The sequence below is a fragment of the Acanthochromis polyacanthus genome, chromosome 2, assembly GCF_021347895.1.
Source record: "Acanthochromis polyacanthus isolate Apoly-LR-REF ecotype Palm Island chromosome 2, KAUST_Apoly_ChrSc, whole genome shotgun sequence".
NCBI classification, from domain to species: domain Eukaryota; kingdom Metazoa; phylum Chordata; class Actinopteri; family Pomacentridae; genus Acanthochromis; species Acanthochromis polyacanthus.
The window spans coordinates 46,124,739-46,141,735 of NC_067114.1; the positions used below are offsets into that span (position 1 = coordinate 46,124,739).

Here is a 16,997-nt window from a genome sequence, read left to right on the forward strand (position 1 = left end):
ATGGAAATCTGATGATCTCCAAGTCTCAGTTCTCTTCAGATGGCATCAGTTTGTCCTCCAGGGTTTCATTTACCCTCTACCTTTACAAGCCTTCCAGGACTTGCTGCTGAGGAACATCATGATGCTTCCACCACTGTGCTTCACAGTGGGGATGGTGTGTTTGTAATGACGTTCAGTGTTTGGTGTCCATCAAACATATCATCTAGTCTGATGGACATAAAGCTCCATCCTGGTCTTCTCAGACCAAAGAACCTTCTTCCAGGTGTCTTCAGAGTCTCCACATGTCTTCTGGTGAACTCTAGTCCAGATTTAATTGGAGCTTTTTCCATCAGAATCTTTCTTTGTTTCCATAAAGCTTTGACTGGTGAAGAACAGACAACAGTTGTTGGATGAACAGTCTCTAACATCTCAGCTGCTGAAGTTGGAACTCCTTCAGAGGAGTCATAGGAGTCTTGGTGACCCCTCACTAGTCTTTCATCATGGTCTCTCAGTTCTTGAGGACATCATGCTCTAGTCAGATTTGTTCATGTTCCATCTTCCTTCCATTTCTTAATGATGGATTTAACTTGACTCCAGGAGATCTTCAGGAATTTGGAAATGTTCTTGTATCGTCATGACTGAAGCTTTTCAACAACCTTTTCTCAGAGTTTCTTGGTTCTTTAGTCTTCATGGTGTCGTTCTATCCAGGAGGGAGTGGACCTTCTAGATCCAGGAGTCTTTATCCTACAATCACTGACCTCAGATGATCCGTTTACTGATTGGTGACTTCTAGAACCAGCCGGCTGCATCTTTGTAAGTTCTTTTTGAGAAGGACAAGTTAAACTGAGCATGATTTAATGTTGAGAAGCAGCAAAAAGAAAGAGGGGAAAAAACATTTAACAGGGTGGATGCGTTCAGTAGGAGCTCTAAATAATGGAACACATTTATTTAAGTCTTTGCCATTTTGTGCTTTTGTGATATTTCCTGACCTGTTATTAGTCCTTGAAGTAGTCTTTTTCCTCTGCTGTGTTTGTACAGCGACGGGTCAGAAGTTCAGCAGATATTTACATTCAATGCAGCAGTCAACAATCTAACAGCAAGTTTCCATAGGCTCTTAAACCTCCCCTCTGGATTCAGTTTTCCTACTTACAGCTGCATTAATCGATTACTTTTTTTTTTTGCCACCTGAAGGCAGAAAGTCCAGAACAGAGCAGCTCAGACCTCAAAAACACGATGTTTATCCTGTTGATAGAAGAATTACCTCACTATAAGAGTTTTCATTTGTACAAGCCGACAACCTGAAGCTGCACTTCAGATGGATCTGAATCACTGGCAACAAATAAAGTGGCAGAAACGACACGAAAAATCTATCCATCCATCCATCCATTCTCTATACACCGCTTTAAAAATGTGAGAACAAAACAAATAAGATATAAATTCTACAAACGAGACTCAAAAATTGCGCAAATAAGACACAAAATGTTACAAACAAGATGCAAAGTCATGCAAACTTGGTAGCCTAGCCGCGCTAGATCCATGTTCTGAAGGCACAAGGGTCTAGGGCCACTCGACAGGGAGGGAGGCGGGCTAAAAGGTTGTCTTTCAAATCACTCTGCAGCAATTGGGTAGGTATACAACCAATCAAACGAATAGGCTGACGTAGTTCCTAGAGCGTCGGCGGATTGTGGCTAAGTCCCATTAGCTTCCCAACCAGTGGAGCCAACTGGTATATTAAGGATTTGCCATATCCCGTCGGCATAAGTCCAAATACGTCTTTCTTCTCAATGAAACACTTCAGTGCCGTCCTTTGTTTATCTTTCAAGTTGAATTTTAGCTTCAAATCTTTAAGGGCTGTGGCCAAAGCCGAGTTGAAAGATAACTGTTTATTGTGCGCCGGTTGTTTCTGTCAGAATCGTCACGCCTCTGTCGTCGCTTTGCTACGCCCGCCTTCTGACTCTACACTTCATGCTGATTGGTCCGGCCAGTTTTAGGAGAATCCAGCCTTGAGCCTTATGGAGGGTAACTAGACCCACCCTGGCAGAGAATTAAATTCGTTGCCGTGGGTTGTCTAGCGCGGCTAGGCTACAAACTTGGTGCAAAATGACACAAACGGACCAAAAAAACACACAATGGCTCAAAAGACACCTTTTTAAAAAATTGTGAGGACACAAAATTACACAAACTAGATGCAAAATTATGGAAACGAGACACAAATGAGACGGAAATTACACACGACAAAATTACGCAAACGAGACACAAAGTGACAAGCAAAACGCAAACAAGACCTAAAGTAATGCAAAGTAACACTAACTAGACGCAAAATCATCCAATCACGTAAAAACACAAATCAAATGCAAAACTAAACAAACCACACGCAAAATAGTGCAAATGAGATACAAAGTTAAGCAAACATGAAATTACACAAGCAAGATGCAAAGTTAGACAAACGAGAAAAAAAAAACGACACAAATCAGACCAAAAAAAAAAAAACACAAAATGACTGAAAAGACACAAACAAAAAAAATGAGAAAACACAAAGGAGACACAAAACTGCAAAAACCAGACGGAAATGACACGGAAAAATCTGCGTATAAAACACAAACTAACAGTTTAATTTGTCCAAGCTGACAACCTGTAGCTGCGGTGGTTAAACTTCTGGTCATTTTGTTGTTTTCAGCTCAACACCAGACTTATGTAAATCACTGGCAGAAAAACAAAAACCCAAAGACTGATGCTGATTCTAAATAATAGCAGAACCGGGGATATATTTTTGATCCGTGGTTCTGGTATTCTCTCCTTCTTGGCTGGGCTTCTTAAAAACAGCTGCTGAGGAAAATAAACGACTCTTCAGCTGTTCCACCATTATCGCTCTCTGCCAGCTAATGCTAACGTCTGCCGCTAGCTGACGGGGGATTTAACTCAACTGTTTTCTGAAGCAGCTGCTGCTAAAGACGGGTTTAAAGTTGATCTGAAGAAGAACTCATTGGAGTCGTTGAGACGTGTCAGACCAAATGAATGGATGCAGAATGACTTTCTATATGTGTAGCTCTGTTGTTGGGTGTGATAGCAGAGGGACGTCAGTAGCAGCCAGAAACCGATGCTTCACCAGCACTTGGAAAACAAACGGACTCTTCCCCTGAGGCTCTTTCAATAAATCCCCGTTATTCTGCTGCTAATAGAAAATTTAACTCCTCTTCCTCACACCACAGGCAACAGTGAACTCAGTGGAATGGTTTTAATAACATTTCTACTGTGAGACGGGCTGCAGAAGGACGGAAATGTGAAGAAATGTTCATAAAAATAACAATAACAGCATGAAGGCCAGCGTAAAACATCTGGCTGAAAAAAATGTTTTCATGAGTAAATAAGATTTCAATTGAAACGTAAAATATATTTTTAAAAAAGCTGCCCCTACATCATGATGCTGCCACCACCGTGCTTTACGTCATGATGCTCCACTGCCGTGCGTCACGTCATGATGCTGCCACCGCCGTGCGTCACGTCATGATGCTCCCACCTCCGTGGTCACGTCATGATGCTGCCACCGCCGTGCGTCACGTCATGATGCTCCCACCTCCGTGGTCACGTCATGATGCTGCCACCGCCGTGCGTCACGTCATGATGCTCCCACCTCCGTGGTCACGTCATGATACTGCCACCGCCGTGCGTCACGTCATGATGCTGCCACCTCCGTGGTCACGTCATGATGCTCCCACCTCCGTGCGTCACGTCATGATGCTGCCACCTCCGTGGTCACGTCATGATGCTCCCACCTCCGTGCGTCACGTCATGATGCTGCCACCTCCGTGCGTCACGTCATGATGCTGCCACCGCCGTGCGTCACGTCATGATGCTGCCACCGCCGTGCGTCACGTCATGATGCTGCCACCTCCGTGCGTCACGTCATGATGCTCCCACCTCCGTGGTCACGTCATGATGCTCCCACCTCCGTGCGTCACATCATGATGCTGCCACCTCCGTGGTCACGTCATGATGCTCCCACCTCCGTGCGTCACGTCATGATGCTGCCACCTCCGTGGTCACGTCATGATGCTCCCACCTCCGTGCGTCACGTCATGATGCTGCCACCTCCGTGCGTCACGTCATGATGCTGCCACCTCCGTGCGTCACGTCATGATGCTCCCACCTCCGTGGTCACGTCATGATGCTCCCACCTCCGTGCGTCACGTCATGATGCTGCCACCTCCGTGCGTCACGTCATGATGCTGCCACCTCCGTGCGTCACGTCATGATGCTGCCACCTCCGTGCGTCACGTCATGATGCTGCCACCTCCGTGCGTCACGTCATGATGCTGCCACCTCCGTGCGTCACGTCATGATGCTGCCACCTCCGTGGTCACGTCATGATGCTCCCACCTCCGTGCGTCACGTCATGATGCTGCCACCTCCTTGGTCACGTCATGATGCTCCCACCTCCGTGCGTCACGTCATGATGCTGCCACCTCCATGGTCACGTCATGATGCTGCCACCTCCGTGCGTCACGTCATGATGCTGCCACCTCCGTGCGTCACGTCATGATGCTGCCACCTCCGTGCGTCACGTCATGATGCTGCCACCTCCGTGCGTCACGTCATGATGCTGCCACCTCCGTGCGTCACGTCATGATGCTGCCACCTCCGTGCGTCACGTCATGATGCTGCCACCTCCGTGGTCACGTCATGATGCTCCCACCTCCGTGCGTCACGTCATGATGCTGCCACCTCCTTGGTCACGTCATGATGCTCCCACCTCCGTGCGTCACGTCATGATGCTGCCACCTCCGTGGTCACGTCATGATGCTCCCACCTCCGTGCGTCACGTCATGATGCTGCCACCTCCGTGTGTCACGTCATGATGCTGCCACCTCCGTGCGTCACATCATGATGCTCCCACCTCCGTGGTCACGTCATGATGCTCCCACCTCCGTGCGTCACGTCATGATGCTGCCACCTCCGTGCGTCACGTCATGATGCTGCCACCTCCGTGCGTCACGTCATGATGCTGCCACCTCCGTGCGTCACGTCATGATGCTGCCACCTCCGTGCGTCACGTCATGATGCTGCCACCTCCGTGCGTCACGTCATGATGCTGCCACCTCCGTGGTCACGTCATGATGCTCCCACCTCCGTGCGTCACGTCATGATGCTGCCACCTCCTTGGTCACGTCATGATGCTCCCACCTCCGTGCGTCACGTCATGATGCTGCCACCTCCATGGTCACGTCATGATGCTGCCACCTCCGTGCATCACGTCATGATGCTGCCACCTCCGTGCGTCACGTCATGATGCTGCCACCTCCGTGGTCACGTCATGATGCTGCCACCTCCGTGGTCACGTCATGATGCTGCCACCTCCGTGCGTCACGTCATGATGCTGCCACCTCAGTGCGTCACGTCATGATGCTGCCACCGCCGTGCGTCACGTCATGATGCTCCCACCTCCGTGCGTCACGTCATGATGCTGCCACCTCCGTGGTCACGTCATGATGCTCCCACCTCCGTGCGTCACGTCATGATGCTGCCACCTCCGTGCGTCACGTCATGATGCTGCCACCGCCGTGCGTCACGTCATGATACTGCCACCTCCGTGGTCACGTCATGATGCTGCCACCTCCGTGCGTCACGTCATGATGCTGCCACCGCCGTGCGTCACGTCATGATGCTCCCACCTCCGTGCGTCACGTCATGATGCTGCCACCTCCGTGCGTCACGTCATGATGCTGCCACCGCCGTGCGTCACGTCATGATACTGCCACCTCCGTGGTCACGTCATGATGCTGCCACCTCCGTGCGTCACGTCATGATGCTCCCACCTCCGTGGTCACGTCATGATGCTGCCACCTCCGTGCGTCACGTCATGATGCTGCCACCGCCATGCGTCACGTCATGATGCTGCCACCTCCGTGCGTCACGTCATGATGCTCCCACCTCCGTGCGTCACGTCATGATGCTGCCACCTCCGTGCGTCACGTCATGATGCTGCCACCTCCGTGCGTCACGTCATGATGCTGCCACCTCCGTGCGTCACATCATGATGCTGCCACCGCCGTGCGTCACGTCATGATGCTGCCACCTCCGTGCGTCACGTCATGATGCTGCCACCTCCGTGCGTCACGTCATGATGCTGCCACCTCCGTGGTCACGTCATGATGCTGCCACCTCCGTGCGTCACGTCATGATACTGCCACCACCATGCTTCACAATGGGGATGGTGTATTTGTGATGATCTGCATCTCATCTGATAAACAAAGTTCCATTTTGGTCTCTTTAAACTAAAGAACCTTCTTAAAGTTGATGCTCTTTCCATAAATCCCTGTTATTCTGCTCCTAATAGTGAATTTAACTCCTCTTCCTCAGACCACAGTCAGACTCAGTGGGATCATTTTGTCGCAGAAGTCTTCCTTCTGTTCTTATAATTTACTGCAGTAAAACATCATTATTATCAAACAGGCTGCAGAAATTGTTAAACATTGATAATAATAGAAACATCAACAGCGTGCTGTTAAGTGCACGACAATCATTCAAACTGTTATTAAAAAAAATCCAAACATCTGGCTGAAAATGTGTTATTTTTTGTAAAAGGTTTAAATTGAGATGTAAAACATAAAAAAACCCTTATTTTATCTAAACTGCTTTGCAGAGCAGCTGTCCGAGATGTTAATGATACTCTTGTTTATGTGAGCAGGAAGTGGAGATGCTTTAGATGTTCATCGTTTGATGGACTCAGCAGACACAACTTGTTTTGTTCTGCCTCGCTGTGATGAATTATCATGAACACAGACTGGATCTGTTACAAAAGAAGCAGACCAGGCTCGATACGCTGCTCCTGATTCCTCATTATTCAAACTGAAATAACGTCGTTCTGTTTGCTGCTTTCAGCCGCAGGAAAAAAATAAAGATTTATAGGAAGTCAGGATAAAAGGAAACCAGATAAACAGTTTATCTCAGAACAAGAAGCATTAGAGGTTTACAAAAAACAAGAAGTTAATCGATTCTGAAGGTTTTTATACGGCAAAGTAATACTAAAAAATAAAGATGTTATCAGTAAAATGAGATTAAAGTTTCAAAAGTAGAGTAAATAAATAATAAATGTAATAAGTAAATATGCAGACAGGTGACAAATTAAAGGAAAAACCAACAAACAGTCTTTATAGGGTCAATTTGTGCTGCAAGAAAAAACGATGTTCATCCATTTCTCACAAATGTCCTTTTTATACAACTAAACTTCAACTTTATTAACATTTTGAGAGAAGCTTGTTTACCACTGGACTACATTTGCTTGTATTGAGTCAAAAATATGCTTCCTATCAAACTATTTTTGCCATTTTTGTTATTCTTTTACTGTCGCACCGTTTTTTAAAACAAATAATGATGAATCACACTTGTCACCCTGGTTTTTACAGAAAAAATAAAAGTCTCAAACAAGTAGTAAAATGGTTGTCATTTTAACCAAAACCTTGATATTTTCATAAATTTAGTCATGCACAATCTTAAAAACAAGTGCTTTGGTTCAAATAAAAAAGATTGTGAGAATAAGAACTCTGAGTTACACTTTATATTGAAGTTTTGTTGCGTAAACTGTTGATTTTAATGTGATATTTCCTGAAACCAAACTTATTGCATCATGATTTTAACATTTTGGTGAGAAAATCTGATCCTTTCTGTCCATAAATGGGAGTTCAGTCGTTTAGGAGAGTCGTCTTTGTGTGACAGGATTAAAATCTAAAAGTATTATCGGCGACATTAAAGTATGAAAAGACAAGATCAGATAATCCTTCAATAATCCCCCAGAAAGGCAACAGGAAGGAAGCAAAAATATATAAAATATCAGTAAAAAAACAAACAAAAATAAACTGGAAACATGCATAGATACAGAATTTAATAACAATAATAGATGGAACAGACAGTGGAAATGTTGATGTTATTCTGATAGAAAAGTGCAGATTTTACTCATTTTTCTACTAATTTAGATGAAAATTTGACTCCATTATATATTAGATGATTAATATAGTTGGATCTGTCCGTTAGCATCACCGTGGCTAGTGGAGGGGAAGCTAATCCACATTCAGTTCTCTAAAAAGCTGGATGCCTTCCAACAGGAAGCCACATAAATCTGAGATAAGAGAGTTTATATTTCAGGTCGATATCTGGCATCCATCTAATCTGTCCTGAAGTATCGAATTGTTTGACCTTTTTTTTGGGCCTCAGATCAAACCTGAGAGGATTCAAAGCAGGAATCAGTCTGTCGAAGCCTCAAAGACGTCTGAAATGTCACAAAGATTTCCTATGAATGGGTCAAAAACCAAAACAGCTGCTCAGATATTTAACAAAACACCGTTTCTATAAGACTGTAGCCTGTTCATAAACATAGACGCTGAACTTGGAAGGTACTTCAGTAATTAGAGTATTAAGTACACAGTAAGTGATGTACTGAAGCACAATATTTAAGTATTTTACACAAATAAATACACTGTGTACGGTGTTTCCCTCTTCTGTTGCTTTTTGACATTAAATCATTATTGAGGTAAATTGGATTTTAGGACAAGAATTTCCAAAAAAAAATATGTTCATGTCAAAGTAAAAACTGCATCAGGGCGTCCTCCAGGATTTTTCGAGATTTTACTGTATTCATTTACCCTCATGATGCTGCCACCACCATGCTTCACATCATGATGCTTTTTCCTTATGTCTGAATTCTTGCTTGTGTTGTACGTCGCTTTGGACAAAAGCGTCTGCTAAATGAAATTGTAGAATTGATGCTGGCACCACCATGCTTCATATCATGATGCTGCCTCCACCATGCTTCATATCATGATGCTGCCTCCACCATGCTTCATATCATGATGCTGCCACCACCGTGCTTCACATCATGATGCTGCCTCCACCGTGCTTCACATCATGATGCTGCCACCACCATGCTTCACATCATGATGCTGCCACCACCATGCTTCACATCATGACGCTGCCGCCGCCGTGCTTCACATCATGACGCTGCCACCGCCGTGCTTCACATCATGACGCTGCCACCGCCGTGCTTCACATCATGATGCTTTTTCCTTATGTCTGAATTCTTGCTTGTGTTGTACGTCGCTTTGGACAAAAGCGTCTGCTAAATGAAATTGTAGAATTGATGCTGGCACCACCATGCTTCATATCATGATGCTGCCTCCACCATGCTTCATATCATGATGCTGCCACCACCGTGCTTCACATCATGATGCTGCCTCCACCGTGCTTCACATCATGATGCTGCCACCACCATGCTTCACATCATGATGCTGCCACCGCCATGCTTCACATCATGACGCTGCCGCCGCCGTGCTTCACATCATGACGCTGCCACCGCCGTGCTTCACATCATGACGCTGCCACCGCCGTGCTTCACATCATGACGCTGCCGCCGCCGTGCTTCACATCATGACGCTGCCACCGCCGTGCTTCACATCATGACGCTGCCACCACCGTGCTTCACATCATGACGCTGCCTCCACCGTGCTTCACATCATGACGCTGCCTCCACCGTGCTTCACATCATGACGCTGCCACCACCGTGCTTCACATCATGACGCTGCCTCCACCGTGCTTCACATCATGACGCTGCCACCACCGTGCTTCACATCATGACGCTGCCACCACCGTGCTTCACATCATGATGCTGCCACCACCGTGCTTCATCATGATGCTGCCACCTCCATGTCTTGGTGGCCTCCCTCACTCGTTTTTCCCCTTGTAAATCTTTCAGAAGAGTCATTGGCGTCTTGGTGGCCTATTTTCTTCATGGTCACTCATGCAAAGGCTTATTTTACATTTTGTATTTAACTGACACTATTTTGTAGAAATTCCTTCACATTCTGACATGGAACAGTCTTTTCTAGTGAATTCTTGTCAGAAGTCAAATTAAATTGACCATAATTCGATGTTAAAAATCAAAGAATAAAACCTCCAAAAGGGATGGGAATTTCTATAGTTTCATATTATCTTGTAGAAATGCTGCTTCTGTTCCTGAAATCCTTCCCCTTATCATGTAGCAGGACTAATAGAAAGATTCATGTTTGGCCTCGAGACCCTCCAATTGTTCCCACCACCAGATAACGCTGAGAACTGGAAACCAGGACAGGGTTCTGAGCTGGATTCTTCTTTCTTCTGCTCTCGGTGTAAAAGCTGGTGAGATCCAGATAGATAACACTGAATGTAATCATGTTGATCTATCAGATAAAGCTGCTTCAGAAGCACCGGCATCCTGGAGGGTTTTTACAGTTCTTGTTCCTGCAGACTTAATGAGCCACAGCTGGTCTGAATCCAACCGACGCCTCCAGGGAGAAACCAGGACCTGCAGGAGCCTGAAGACAAGCCGGTTCTTCTGGTTTTTTATTGCAACAGAGAGCAGATTATTCACCGGAGAGTTGGAACTCATGTTTAATATTTACTCTACCTCTAATATATCTGAAGAACGCTGGCTTTTATTGCTCTGTAAAGACCGAACACACATTATGAGAATTTATCTCAGCGACTCCAGAGGCTCGTTTTCACCCTCTGATGACTTCACTGTAATAAATAAATAGGACAAATACGCTCATTTTCTAACATTACTGCTCTGTTTAGTTCAAGTTATGGTTGGAAACTGTAAAATCTGCTGCTGGTGTTTAGAGCTACAAACAAAAAATGACCAACAGTTCAGAAACGGCTAATTAGACCAGCGACTTGATTTATGCAATGAAGAATGTTATTTAGAAATGACCGTCTCTAAAATATATTTGATAAAGTAGCGTGTTACACATTACTGCTGCATTCATTTTAATATCCTCATATGATGCTGCCTCCTCCGTGCTTCAAATCATGACGATGAAGGCTTCCAGAAATTCTCCAGGAGTCCTTCAGAAATCCCTCAGAAGTCCTCCACAAGTTCTGCCTCCTGCTGCTGAAGTGGATGAAGCCACTGAGGAGCTTCTTTCATCATTTCACAGCTTGTTTCAGAGAAAACCGTTGATTTCCTCCTCACTGATCTCACCTTTCTGACTTATCTGAGCAGGTTTGGTCTCAAACGACCAGAACATCCTCCCTGATCTCTGACTCGTATCGACTCGGTGGAGAAACAAGATATTAACGAACTGCTGGAAACTAAATGTGTGGAGAAACTGAGGCTCCAAAAGGCTCGTATTTTAACTTCAGAGACAGAAAATCTGGTTTTATGTCATGACCAGCGCATTAAACTCCAAATTTGACTCAAAGTGTAACAAAAAACACAGAAAAAAGAAAGCCTGCTGCCTGGTATGAAAAGGACGTTATCTTTAAAATATTACCACAATTACATAATTTATCAGAGAAAAAAAGCCATAAGAACTGAAAGAACTGTGAGTTTTTAACATTCCCTTGTTGCTTGAACTAGTCATGTGGGATTTTTTTGAGCAAAAAGAAGCTTTCAATCATTATAATTCAATTAAGATCCCTATTTTCCTCACTATTTACAAAAATAAAGCTTTGGCTGTAACCAAACAAACTTTTATTTCACCTTATTTAAGCCTCTGAACCTCAATCTGCTGCTGGATTTTTAAAGGCAAGTTATTTTTAAAATATTGCCTAAATTACAGAATTTATCCCAGAAATAAACGATAAAAACATGAAAAATCCTTTAAATGGTTGTATTTATATAGCGCTGTTATCCAAACCGCTTTACATGATGATATGTCATATTCACCCATTCACACACTGATGATGGAAGCTGCTATGCAAGGCGCTAACCACAACCCACCAGGAGCAATGAGGGGTTAGGTGTCTTGCTCAGGGACACCTCAACATGAGCTCGACGGGCCGAGGATCGAATCGGCAAACTTCCAGTTACAAGACGGCCACTCTACCCACTGAGCCATGCCGCCCCCTTTAACTTTTAACATTCAGTCTTCTAAATTCACAAAAACAACCAAACCTAGGGTTTAAAATTAAAATGTTTAATTAAATACAGATTTAAATGTTTGATTTAAAAAAGTGCTTTAAATCATGATGCTGCCACCACCGTGCTTTACAATAATACTGGTAACTACACTGATGCACAGGGATTGGGCCATTTCTTCATACTTTTTATAACAGAATTTCTGAAATATATTGAACTCTTTTCTCGTAGATTACTGCTGCATCTATTTTAATATCTTGTTTTTAAAACATAATATTTTAAGTGTCTGTAACTACCATTTGCAGTAATTCTGACACTAAACATTTCACTACATTTATTTCTGATAAATCTATTTTAAATCGTCTGTGTCAGCTTTTAGATTAGCACCACGGCTGTTTTTTTTTTGTCTATAAAATGTTCTACTGCATTTCATAGCAGATATATTTCCCTCCTCAGCAGACAGTAGCTCTGCAGTGGACTAGAAGTGATATTTGGACATTTTTTTATTTTATTTCTGACCTAGTGCAGCGACTTTTAGAACCCTGCCGGTTGCCGGGCAACCATGGTGTTGCTTCTGTTGCCATGGAGAGGCAGCGACTGCACCACGGTTCACGCAAAGTTTACACAACATTATCTGGAACTGTTTTATCATCTGCGTCCTGAACAAACTGTAAACTTGAGCTTCCTGTTGGCTGCAGATAAACTGGATTTGGGTGTTTTTTTGTTTTCTTTGTCTTGTTTTTATTTGTGAACCAGATATTTTGACGATGATGATTCATGTTCCTCCAAACCTTGGAGCAGCTCCAGCGCTAAAAACCTGAAACTGTCTGAGCAGAAATGGAACAGAAGTTTGGAAAATGCTGCAGAGAATGGGTCGTTTCTTCCTGACTGATCAGTTTCCAGTTTTAAATGTGCAGCTCTGGTTCCTCCTCAGTGACTCTGTCCAGATGTTGCTGCAGGATTAGAGCGAGAGCAAACATCTGGGTGAAGATGGAAACCTGTGAAGTAGGTCAGATCAGGTGATAGAGATGCTTCCAGCTCCACGGTGATCCTCAGACATCTCATTAGTCGTTTTCTAGTCTTTTCTAATGTGAGCTCCTAATTCCTCGGCTCTCATTACCGGCTTCGGTCACTGAGGGGGAAATGTCACGGATCGGCTAATGAGCGACACCGAGGCTCGTTCCTGCAGAGACGCTAATCGCTGCTTCCTGCTGAGCGATTTTCCTCCTGATTAATTCTATTAGAATCATTCCTGAATTATTCTGTGTGAGACGAGTTTATCTGTTGTCAAAACACCTCCGAGGCCCGACAGACGCAGGGTTTAAAGACGAGTTCAGCCCCGTTAGCAGAAAAAGGTTTCATATTTTATAGTTTGATTATTTTGAGCAGGAGGTGCAAAAAAAGGGGAAAATCTGTCTGCAAGAAATTATCATTTAAAATGTGGTGGAATAATGTAATGCTCAACGTGTATAATATAAATAAATGAAATAAAATAACTGTGGAAATATTAATTAAATGGAATTTCAATGCATTTAAATACAGTAAGAGTAATTTCATGGATGGATTATTTTATTTATATTTTTATATTAAATTGAAAAATTAATTGAACAAACTATGACATTTTATTTTATTTTTCTTAACCATCGATCAATCCTTAAAATATGACATTTTTATTTTAAATTGTGGCAAAATTATCAGAAAATTTACATTTTTTATATAAAATAATTGGCCTTTATTTTTCTTTCTTTTTTTCCAGTTAACATGTCTGTAATGTTTATCTGTAATTTAGCAAAACAGGGAAAATTTGTAAAATTACACTAAAAATAATCAGAAAAAAATGCAGCAAAATCAAAAAATAAATAAATTACATGTGTGAAAATGAGGCAGCAAGAGTGCCAGAAAAATGTGCTAAAATATGGCAAATACTGGTATAAATACGACTAAATTGAAAAATATTAATATATATATATGAATAAAAATGAAAATAAACTGAAAATAAAATTAATTAAATATAATTTAAATAGGTTCAAATACAGTTAAGAAAACTACTTTTATGGATGAACCGCTGTAAAAAAAAAAAAACACTTTTGATGCAGAAATTTATTTAATATAAAATTTTAAAAACATGATGCTGCCACCACCGTGCTTCACCATTATGACTTAAAAATCTGTAAAATGTTTGTTCATTTAAATGTTAGAAAAAAGTGCTAAAATTAAAATAAATTACTAATTATTATGTAGACATTATCTATTTGTTTTTCAACAGTTAATGTGTAAAATAATATATTTTATTATATTTAATTGTAATTTTACTAATTATTTCCTGTAATGTAACAAAAACAGAAAATATGTAAAACACTATTTTTCCTAAACAATTACTTCAAAACTCTAAATGTCTTTTGCTAATTTGTCAGAAACTGATGGCTTTTTATTCAGAAATCAGAATTAAGTCCCCTTCTTCTTCCATCTTTCTCTGTCACCATAATTTCCGTCCATATTTCTGGCTTTGAATCAGAACGTTGATGAGAATCAGTAAAACCTGGCGGATGCTTCATAACTGGTTCAATATTTGGACTTTTAACGGAGCTTTGAAGCTTTTAGAGGCCGGAGGCTGTTTTTAGGTTTTAGATGAACCTCAGTCCAACGTTTCTGCTGATAAATGAGCTTTTAGAGCGACTCGCTCAGAATCCAAAAGCAGTTTGGATAAAAGACACGAAATAAAAAAGGAAGAAGCGTGAATTTTCTGCACATCTGGTCCTGATGAACTCTCCTGTAGTTTAACTGTAATAAATGATTATTTTACCGGTCCAGTCGATGCTCGTCGTTGCTCCATTCTTTCCTCAGATTGCAGCAGAACTTCATTAAACCCGAAAACAAACTAAACACTAAAAATAAACCCCTCCAGACGTGGAGCTGACATCAGCAGGACTCCAAGTCTAGACCAACATATGGTCTGTTAGTCTGCAGGAATCCTCCAGCTCCTCAGTAAAAATAACACTTTCATTAGAAAAACTGAATTTCTTCTTTGTTAAATATTCTGATTCAGTGTTTCATCCGTTTTTAGCCGACTTTCTTCACATCTGTGCGACCTGTGGACAGATTTCCTTCTTTTAACCTTTTTTATTTATTTTCTGCTTCTGTCTCATTTTTCTTTTCACTGTTGGCACCATTTTAAAAGTCCTGAATCTTCTATGGAACCAGAACAACCATGAAGAAGGAAAAAATAACTGAGTTGATGCAGTTAAAATGACAGAAATCAGAAAAACACAGCCTGCAGTTCAACCGAAAAGTTCCTGAATTTTTGCCACAAAACTCTGGGTTCCAGTTCTGTCATTCATGACTTCATGGTTGCACTGAGGAGTCCAGAATTTTTAGTTTTTTACAGAAATAATCTAAAGAAAAGGAGTCATTTTTGGCAAATTTTTTTAAAGTTAGACATAAAATGCGACAATTTAAAACGTTGGTCGCTGCTGAGTCCCTCATGGCTTCACTGCTGCAATGAAAAGTGATGAATTTTGAACAATTATTTTGCAAAAAATGAGGAAGGTTCCTGAATTTTTGCCACACGACTCTTGGTTCCAGTTTAGTCACTCATGGCTTCACAATTGCATTCGGGATGGTAGAATTTTTTGTTTTTTACAGAATTGATTTAGAGAAAAAGGGGTTATTTTTGGCAATTTTTCAAGTTGGACGTGTAAAATACAGTGATTTAAAAAGTTAAGTCCGTCATGACTTCACTGCTGTGATGAATTTTGATCAACTATTTCACTAAAAGTAAAAAAAGTTCCTGAATTTTTACCGCATGACTCTTGGTTCCAGTTTAGTCACTTGTGGCTTGACGATTGGATTCAGAAGTGCAGAATTTTTTGTTTTTTACAGAATTAATTTAGAGCAAAGGAGTAATTTTTGGCAAATTTTTAAAATGCAGACATGTAAAATACAGCGATTTAAAAAGTTGGTCACAGCTGAGTCCCTCATGGTTTCACTGCTGCAATGAAAAGTAATGAATTTTGAGCAATTATTTTGCAAAAAATGAGGAAGGTTCCTGAATTTTTGCCACGTGACTCTTGTTTCCAGTTTAGTCACTTGTGGCTTCACGATTGCATTCGGGATGGCAGAATTTTTTGTTTTTTACAGAATTAATTTAGAGCAAAGGGGTAATTTTTGGCAATTTTTAAAATGCAGACATGTAAAATCCAGCGATTTCTAAAAAGTTGGCCACAGCTGAGTCCCTCATGGCTTCACAGTCTTTGGTGTTTTATAAAATGTGGTTTGTTTTTGGTGAATGATTCGTGTAGAATGAAAGGATTTTGTTGAAATATCACATCACAGCTGCGTGGTCTCAGTGGAATCTGGTCTAAAATCAGGTGTTAGAAGCTGAACTCGGTCCTTACGGTGAGCAGCAGAGGCCGGCTCTCCTTCACGGCGCCGACGCATCCCAGACAGCCGATCACCATGATGATGGTTCCCACGGCGATCAGCAGGTTGGCGGCCGACAGCGACGGCAGCGACGACGACAGGGTGGCGAAGTTTCCCTGAGTCACCGAGAGCCAGACGCCCACGCCGAGGATCCCACATCCTCCCAGCTGGAAGACAGAAATGCAAAAAATAAGATTTAACGGCTTCATGTTGGGTTCTTTACCGATTACCAACGACAAATACAGAAAAGAAAAGAAATATTCAGTAAATGTAACGGAGGAAAAAACGTCCAAATCCACAACAGAACCAGAAGAAAAGTTCCTGAAAGTCAACAGCTTCAAGCACAGATTAATAATGGTCGTAGTGAGAAGTCTGTTTCAACCTGAGAATCTGCCGAAAACAACTGGAGTTGTGGCCAGAATAACACAAAATGTGTAGAAAACAACCGACAACGCATCTGAAATGACAAAACCTTAACTTATGGACAGGTTTAAAGTCATTTAAGGCATTTTTTGATTCATATTGGACACATTTTTTGAGATTCTGTGCAAATTTCAAGTCACTTTGGATATTTTTTTAGTCATATTGGACAAATTTTGTGCATTTTTGTAAAAAATTTGTGGGATTAAGTCACTTTTCAAGTCATTCTGGATAATGTCTGAGTGTCATATTGGACAAATTGAGAGATTTTTTTAAAATTTTTGAGAGATTT

General features: G+C 42.2%; 1 protein-coding gene across 2 annotated transcripts in view; it reads right to left on the reverse strand.

The window, feature by feature from the left end:
* tspan4a (tetraspanin 4a) overlaps positions 1–16,997 on the reverse strand; it is a 206,174-nt gene that overhangs the window by 58,680 nt on the left and 130,497 nt on the right. For both annotated transcript variants that reach the window (XM_051960604.1, XM_051960600.1), the window contains one exon: positions 16,261–16,452. In XM_051960604.1, the coding sequence (XP_051816564.1) occupies positions 16,261–16,452 (192 nt within the window). The remainder of the gene's footprint in view (positions 1–16,260; positions 16,453–16,997) is intronic.